Consider the following 9,762-nt stretch of genomic DNA (forward strand, 5'->3'; position numbering starts at 1 on the left):
GGATCAGCAGCTTGTCTTGCAAGTCAAGAGGCCTTCTTTTGGAAACGTCACGGTGGTTTAAGGTTGTTTCTTTAATAAGCAAACTGTCATACCAAAATAATAGCATGCTAATTCTGTAAACTGTTACTAAAAGAACAGAAAATAATCACACGTATTGACTGTATATACTATTAACATGCGTCTGTGTGAAAAATTACACATTTTGAGATTAAACCTTCACTTGCTGTTTATTTGCATCTTCACCAAAATACGGAGCTGTATTTATGCATCATTTCAAATGAGACATAGTTTTTCTAGAGATTTCATTAATATGAAGAGTTACTGTGCTATAAACAGATACAAATACAGATATAAGTAGGAGGTGCAACAATTTTTGTTGTTGTTGTTGTTTTCCTTGATTCATCAATTTAAATAAATAAATTAAAAATGTACATAGTTGAGACCAATTATGAACAATTATGCTGACAAGAAAGAAAGAAAGAAAGAAAGAAAGAAAGAAAGAACAGAACACCTCCAGATTAGGCAACACCCACTTCAGGTGTGAATACCAGAATACTGATATTTGGAGCATGACACATGCAGATAGAGAATGTATAATTATCACAGTCTGTATAATAATGTATAATTATCAAAATTATTACAGCCCATCATATGAAGTCATGTGGAGTTACTTTCTCATGAAGTGCATCTCTCTCTCTCTCTCTCTCTCTCTCTCTCTCTCTCTCTCTCTCTCTCTCTCTGGTGATCAAAGGTTAGCAGCAGTGTCATTTACGATTTACTGGCATCCAAACAAGACGTAGCTGGATACAGGAAGTGTGTTTTTCTCAGAAATATTGCCACATTCTTCAGTTACACTGCAAAGTCATGACCAGATCATTTCCTCTACTGGGTTTAAAATTCTTGACAGACTTTTTCCACTCACTAACTCACCCGGCCAGGACAAAAGTGTTATTGTGTGTGTGTGTGTGTGTGTGTGTGTGTGTGTGTGTGTGTGTGTGTGTGTGTGTAGTCTTATCTCTTGATACATTCAGCCTGTTGGTCACCCCGATTCGGTGACCCATTCTCACTTTCACGCCTCTTCAGCCTGGTTGTATAACATTTATAGCCAGTGAGTTTAGGATATAATCATGAGACCGAGACACATGTTTAATTTTATTAGTCTTAATGTAGTTCTGGATTTATAGCACTTATTTACCATTCTTCCAGATGAATAACTGAATAATGAAACCATCAAAGAACTTTACGGGGTTAAGTCATCTTTCGCACTAATATAGGGCCAAAAAGAAAAGTGAATTAATCATATCAGGTATTTCTGCATTGAAAGTAAACTTTAAAAGCGAGCGAGCTAGTGTTGGTCCAGTTTAAAACCTATGAACGTCAGTCGATGATCTGCTTGGCCTCGCATATGTTGTGTTTGCTCATGCACTGCGATGGCTTTGCCCTTTGCCCGCCGCACCCTGACTTTGTTAGCGTGGTTGGTAAACGTTTGTAAACATGGCCGCTGCATCTCTTCATCTCTCCATCCCTCCCTGATAAGGACGAGTGGAGAGGGACTCCCAGCGTGCAATCATCTCTTATCCAGCCGTCTCGTTACACTGAGTAAACAGTTAAAACACAGCCCTGTGAATCCTGTTCACACACACACACACACACACACACACACACACACACCAACTTTAAATACTTGAGGGGGAATTAAACCAGTTCATTGTTTTCTTGTCCTGGTTTTTGACTATCCATGCACATCTTGGTGTTTGTGATGCTTCAGCTCCTGACTGAACTCATCCCTGCCCTGAGCTTCTCCAGTCTCCAGCACAGGCTCGTCCTGCTAATAAATCTGAGGCAGGGTTTTACTAAGCCATTATTCACTTACAATTCTTTCTAGATCACATACCCTAGCTTAGCATTCTGGTCCCATGCCTTTTATATATTATTATCTCCCCTACCTCTTAATCTCAACCACTTCCAGGACTTCTGCAGGTTCTCAAGTCCCTTGACCACTGACCTGGTATCTTCCAGCGGTGCTAATAACACGTATCAGGGTCACCAGGAGGAATTCTGGCCCCTTTCACAGGTTAATCCTGTGTGAATCCTTCCCACCTACACCAAACAAATAGCATTCCGTGGAAGTGGGTTCTTCTAGGTCTTCTGTCAATCAGGACACTCGATGCCGCCCCCACCGGCGCCTCAGATTTTGGGTTGGCTTTGACATCTTCAGGGTCTCAGGTTCGATCCTGAGCTGAGTATGTTCTCCCAGTGTCTGACTGAGTTCTCTGGGTTCTTTCCAAAAACATGCCAATAGGTGAATTGGCTAGGCTAAAACTAGCCCTACATGTGAATGAGTGTACGCATGGTGCTCTACAATACATCCAGGGTGTCGATGGTCCTCCTCATACCAGGTGTTCCCAGGACTGGCTGCAGATCCACCTTAACCTTGACCAGAATGAAGCACTTACTGAAAATGAATAAACGAATGATCTGGTCTCTTTGGTCATTTTCGTACGTGAATTTGATGTTACAGAATGTTCGTCAGTTCCAGTTACAACTCATCTTTGACCTCCCCCTTAATCATTGTTTGAACTTGTTGGCTAGTTTGTACACTAGTGTCATTGGCATAAACACTGTCTTTATAACTCTTCTGTGTTTAAGCAGGAACTCCAGCAAGACTTCTTCCTCCTCCCATGTTCTCATGTTCATACCCTGTTTTCTTGGGCCCCGTATTTCATATTTGACCCGATCAGTTTGTTATGTTATTTTCCTGAAGTTCAGTATGGATTAACCTAGAACTCTAGGAGCTTCAGTGTCTTGTGGAAATGTATGAATAAAACAAAACAGGTTTCACAAACTAAGCTTTTAATACAAATTATATTTAAAATATACACTTATTGGGGTTTTAACATTTGAATCGAAAGCATTTACAAATATTTCAGGTTGTGGAATCAGCAAAACGAATGTAGTTTTAACAGCAGAAACAAACATGACCAAAGAAATTTTTAATGACTGTTTTATGAATAGTAAAAGTTTTCCTTCTAAAAGCACAGCAGTGAGTTATTGTATTTCTGTTTTATAAAGCGCAGAAACATGCGTTGGAGTTTTCCACTGTCCAGAATGACTCAACAAGTGAGAATTCTGTGAATATTGAATATCATTGTTATTATGAATATTACAGATGTGTACGGTGGGTTGTTTTTATCTCAGTACTCTTCTTTAATGGTCATGGGCATGGAGGATGAGACCAGACCTGCGCTGCTGCTGGTGATGTTGGAGCCCGGAGGAGTGGGCGTGGTGGTGGAAGCCTGTGGCTGCTGCTGTTTCTTTTTGTTAATTTTTCTCTCTTTGGCACGTCGGTTCTGAAACCAAATTTTCACCTAAAACACAAAATAAGATAAAAGAAAAAACTTAAGAATAATGTGTATGATAGATGGAGGTGAGAAACATCTGTAGACACAAGACTACTCTGACCTGTCATGCATGTATAACTTTCTTCTAAGTAATGCGTTGCCATGTTTATTTGTTTACTTACATACTCAATCAATTAATTATTATTATTATTATTATTATTATTATTATTATTATTATTATTATTATTATTATTTCATCCTCGTATGCTTTTATTTTTCTCGTATTCTTTCTTTACCTTTTCAACTTGAGCCTTTTTGTTTATTTTTTCAGCCCAGTTTCTTTCTTTAGTATTTTTAGCTAAATTTTTTCACTTATTCTTATTTTATTTTGTCTTTAAACCTATAATATTCATTATGATTATGATTATGGTTACACTAATGGTTACACTAATAACACACTAATAACACATAGTGTGCTCAGTAGTGTACACCACACTAATTAGCGTCAGGATAAATTTAATAATTTTGAATTGTTTAAAGAACCTGTCTCTCTGATAGACTGAGGGCCGTGGCAAGCTCTGCCTTCCTCCTGATGGTGATGTAGCGGCTGTAGTGAAACTCCTTCTCCAGCTCCAGACGCTGATGATCAGTGTACACCACGCGGTACTTATCCTTCGTCCTGGTCTTTCCTCCTGAACATAGAATGAGAGAAAAGAGAAAAAAATGAGTCAGTTTAAAAAACAAATTGTTTAGGATCAAGTTTAGGATCGATTTTAGGAACGAGTTTAGGAATGAGTTTAGGATCTAGTTTAGGATCGAGTTTAGGATCTAGTTTAGGAACTAGTTTAGGAGTAGTTGTTAAAGTGCGATGGTTTAAAAAGAAGTTCGAACCTGACTGATTAGACTTTGCTTTATTTTTAAAATTGGACTCGTTTTACATTTAAATTCAGGCTAATAGATCTGAAATCAGACAGTTTAGTTTTAATTTAAAGCCCAGATTCATTATCAATTTAAATATTTAGAGTTCATATTATTTTTAGGTTTAAAATGAGATTTTGGACTTTGAAATATTTAGGTTTAAGTTGAATTTAGATATAGATTTAAATTAGGATCATTTGAGTGCTGAAAAGAGACATTTCTGATATAAAACTGTGATATATTTTCGGTGACTTTCAAAGTGAAATGATTTTAACAGGAAGTTCAGATGTTGACGTGTTTTGGTTTAGTGGCTGTAACCAGGTGTTTAGTTTTAGTTGTAAATTGAATTTGTTTCAAATAAAATGATGTAGTTTTTAAATCAGATGATTTGTGTTTAGCTTTTGCATTAAATTAAGTTTTTAATGAGACGATGAGAAAAAAATTATCTTTCAAAAATTTTAAAGGAAACAGCAGAGATTCTACATGTTCATTCCCTACACTCATAAACAAACTGACAATGAATTAAAATAAAAATAAAAGACACAATTTGGAAAGTGACGTTTTATTTCCACAACTTTATTCTAAAAATTTCCACTGAAGTTTACTTTATATAATAAGTCAGTATGTTTTTACACGTCTGACTGTCTGTCTGTGTCCTTGTTTTAAATTCTGCTTCACTTGTAAGTTGCTGTGGATAAGATGAAGTGTGAATGTAAAAACAGTGCCATACTGCAGCATGTTTTAGCTCTAATTTATCAAACCTGTAATTAAAAGCACACACATGAAGCGTCTCTTTAATTAGCGCCGTATATCAAACCCCATTTATCCTGTCAGAGCTTTAAGTGCTAAAGCAGCCTCCGAGTTAAACATTAAGGTATAAGCGTGTGTGTGCGTGTGTGCGTGTGTGTGTGTGTGTGTGTGTGTGTCAGGAGGCCATTAGGGGAAACACTCATTAGTACTCTTAATCTCTCGAGTTAACATTCATTCAGCCGGGCGCCGGTTGTGATGAGCTATCTTTACTAATTTAACTGTTTACACAAATGAGTTGCTCCACGAGACGCAATATGTCCATCTGAGAGAGACAGAGAGAAAGACAGAGAGAGAGAGAGACAGAGAGAGAGAGAGACAGAGAGAGAGAGAGACAGAGAGAGAGAGAGACAAGCTCGAGTCATTCCTTGGTTAATTAACACTATATATAATGTTTTATAAAGTCTATTTAATAATACAGCACAGTGTGTGTGTGTGTGTGTGTGTGCGTGTGTGTGTTTATGTGTCTGGTATGTAGTCTAATCTAAGCTGTACATTGTGGTGTTAATGTAATCAGCCTCACTGTTAAAATAAAAATATTTTTAGATGTAAATGATTTTATATTTAAAATCTGATATTAAAGTGAGATGTTTGGGTTAAAGTCAGATGATTGAGGTTTAAACTGAGATAGTTGAGATAATTGAGATAGTGAGATAGTTGAGATCGTGAGATAGTTGAGATAGTGAAATAGTTGAGATAGTGAGATAGTTGAGATTGTGAGATAGTTGAGATAGTGAAATAGTTGAGATAGTGAGATAGTTGAGATTGTGAGATAGTTGAGATAGTGAAATAGTTGAGATAGTGAGATAGTTGAGATTGTGAGATAGTTGAGATAGTGAAATAGTTGAGATATTTGAGATAGTGAGATAGTTGAGATAGTTGAGATCATGAGATGGTTGAGATAGTGAAATAGTTGAGATATTTGAGATAGTTAGATACTTGAGATAGTTGAGATATTTGAGATAGTTGAGATAGTTAGATAGTTGAGATGGTGATATAGTGGAGATAGTGAAATAGTTGAGATATTTGAGATAGTTGAGATAGATAGTTGAGATATTTGAGATAGTTGAGATAGTTGAGATATTTGAGATAGTTGAGATATTTGAGATAGTTAGATAGTTGAGATAGTGAGATAGTTGCGATGGTGATATAGTGGAGATAGTGAGATAGTGGGGATAGTGAGATAGTGAGATAGTTGAGATAGTTGAGATAGTGAGATAGTTGAGAGAGTTGAGATAGTTGAGATCGTGAGATAGTTGAGATAGTGAAATAGTTGAGATATTTGAGATAGTGAGATAGTTGAGATAGTTGAGATAGTTGAGATAGTTGAGATAGTTGAGATCGTGAAATAGTTGAGATATTTGAGATAGTTGAGATAGTTAGATAGTTGAGATAGTTGAGATAGTGAAATAGTTGAGATATTTGAGATAGTGAGATAGTTGAGATAGTTGAGATAGTTGAGATAGTTGAGATAGTTGAGATCGTGAAATAGTTGAGATATTTGAGATAGTTGAGATAGTTAGATAGTTGAGATAGTTGAGATATTTGAGATAGTTGAGATAGTTAGATAGTTGAGATAGTTGAGATAGTTGAGATATTTGAGATAGTTGAGATAGTTAGATAGTTGAGATAGTTGAGATAGTTGAGATAGTGAGATAGTTGAGATGGTGATATAGTGGAGATAGTGAGATAGTGGGGATAGTGAGATAGTGAGATAGTGGAGATAGTGAGATAGTGAGATAGTGAGATAGTAGAAGTTGAGTGATAAAATTAGATGTTTCAGGTTTGAAACATTTTCGGCAAGGTTTAAAGTGAGATGTTTTTCTTTTGAGAAAAGTTCAGATGTTTCATATAAAATGGATTTAGGTTTAAATGTACACTCCGCTTACACACTCCACTTAAACACACTCCGCTTACACACTCCGCTTACACACAGCGCTTACACACTCCGCTTACACACACTCCGCTTACACACACTCCACTTAAACACACTCCACTTAAACACACTCCACTTAAACACACTCCGCTTACACACTCCGCTTAAACACAGTACGCTTACACACTCCACTTACACACTCCACTTACACACACCACTTACACACTCCGCTTACACACTCCACTTACACACACCACTTAAACACACTCCGCTTACACACTCCGCTTACACACTCCGCTTACACACTCCACTTAAACACACTCCACTTACACACACCACTTAAACACACTCCGCTTACACACTCCACTTACACACTCCACTTACACACTCCGCTTACACACTCCGCTTACACACTCCACTTAAACACACTCCACTTACACACTCCACTTACACACTCCACTTAAACACACTCCACTTAAACACACTCCGCTTACACACTCCGCTTACACACTCCACTTACACACTCCACTTACACACTCCACTTAAACACACTCCACTTACACACTCCACTTAAACACACTCCGCTTACACACTCCACTTACACACTCCACTTAAACACACTCCGCTTACACACTCCGCTTACACACTCCACTTAAACACACTCCGCTTACACACTCCACTTACACACTCCACTTAAACACACTCCACTTAAACACACTCCACTTAAACACACTCCGCTTACACACACTCCACTTACACACACCACTTAAACACACTCCGCTTACACACTCCACTTAAACACACTCCGCTTACACACTCCACTTAAACACACTCCGCTTACACACACCACTTAAACACACTCCGCTTACACACTCCACTTACACACTCCACTTACACACTCCACTTACACACTCCACTTACACACTCCGCTTACACACTCCACTTAAACACACTCCGCTTACACACTCCACTTACACACTCCGCTTACACACTCCACTTAAACACACTCCGCTTACACACTCCACTTACACACTCCACTTACACACTCCACTTACACACAGTGCTTACACACTCCGCTTACACACTCCACTTAAACACACTCCGCTTAAACACAGTACGCTTACACACTCCACTTACACACTCCACTTACACACTCCACTTACACACTCCGCTTACACACTCCACTTACACACTCCACTTACACACTCCACATACACACTCCACTTACACACTCCACTTAAACACACTCCACTTAAACACACTCCACTTAAACACACTCCACTTACACACACCACTTAAACACACTCCGCTTACACACTCCACTTACACACACCACTTAAACACACTCCGCTTACACACTCCACTTAAACACACTCCGCTTACACACTCCACTTAAACACACTCCACTTAAACACACTCCACTTACACACACCACTTAAACACACTCCGCTTACACACTCCACTTAAACACACTCCGCTTACACACTCCACTTAAACACACTCCACTTACACACACTCCACTTACACACTCCACTTAAACACACTCCACTTACACACTCCACTTAAACACACTCCGCTTACACACTCCACTTAAACACACTCCACTTACACACACCACTTAAACACACTCCGCTTACACACTCCGCTTACACACTCCACTTAAACACACTCCACTTACACACTCCACTTACACACTCCACTTAAACACACTCCGCTTACACACTCCACTTACACACTCCACTTAAACACACTCCACTTACACACTCCACTTAAACACACTCCGCTTACACACTCCGCTTACACACTCCACTTACACACTCCACTTACACACTCCACTTACACACTCCACATACACACTCCACTTACACACTCCACTTACACACTCCACTTACACACTCCACTTAAACACACTCCGCTTACACACTCCACTTACACACTCCACTTACACACTCCACTTAAACACACTCCGCTTACACACTCCACTTAAACACACTCCACTTAAACACACTCCACTTAAACACACTCCACTTACACACACCACTTAAACACACTCCGCTTACACACTCCACTTACACACTCCGCTTACACACTCCGCTTACACACTCCACTTAAACACACTCCACTTACACACTCCATTTAAACACACTCCACTTACACACACCACTTAAACACACTCCGCTTACACACTCCACTTAAACACACTCCGCTTACACACTCCACTTACACACTCCGCTTACACACTCCACTTAAACACACTCCACTTAAACACACTCCACTTACACACTCCGCTTACACACACCACTTAAACACACTCCGCTTACACACTCCACTTAAACACACTCCACTTACACACACCACTTAAACACACTCCGCTTACACACTCCACTTACACACTCCACTTAAACACACTCCACTTACACACTCCACTTAAACACACTCCGGTTACACACTCCACTTAAACACACTCCACTTACACACTCCACTTACACACTCCACTTACACACTCCACTTACACACTCCACTTACACACTCCACTTAAACACACTCCGCTTACACACTCCACTTACACACTCCACATACACACTCCACTTACACACTCCACTTAAACACACTCCGCTTACACACTCCGCTTAAACACACTCCGCTTACACACTCCGCTTAAACACTCCGCTTACACACTCCACTTACACACTCCACTTAAACACACTCCGCTTACACACTCCGCTTACACACTCCACTTAAACACACTCCACTTACACACTCCGCTTACACACTCCACTTAAACACACTCCGCTTACACACTCCACTTACACACTCCAC

General features: G+C 39.2%; 1 protein-coding gene across 1 annotated transcript in view; it reads right to left on the reverse strand.

Moving 5' to 3' along the window:
* Positions 1 to 2,846: 2,846 nt before the first annotated feature.
* The window catches only part of cdx1b (caudal type homeobox 1 b), a 12,256-nt gene continuing 5,340 nt past the window's right edge, over positions 2,847 to 9,762 (reverse strand). The window contains exons 2-3 of the mRNA XM_017492589.2: positions 3,885 to 4,033; positions 2,847 to 3,368 (exon numbers count right to left, since the gene is read on the reverse strand). Coding sequence (XP_017348078.1) covers positions 3,195 to 3,368; positions 3,885 to 4,033 — 323 coding nt within the window. The 3' untranslated portion in view covers positions 2,847 to 3,194. The remainder of the gene's footprint in view (positions 3,369 to 3,884; positions 4,034 to 9,762) is intronic.

This window comes from Ictalurus punctatus, chromosome 18 (genome assembly GCF_001660625.3).
Source record: "Ictalurus punctatus breed USDA103 chromosome 18, Coco_2.0, whole genome shotgun sequence".
In the NCBI taxonomy this organism is placed as follows: Eukaryota; Metazoa; Chordata; class Actinopteri; order Siluriformes; family Ictaluridae; genus Ictalurus; species Ictalurus punctatus.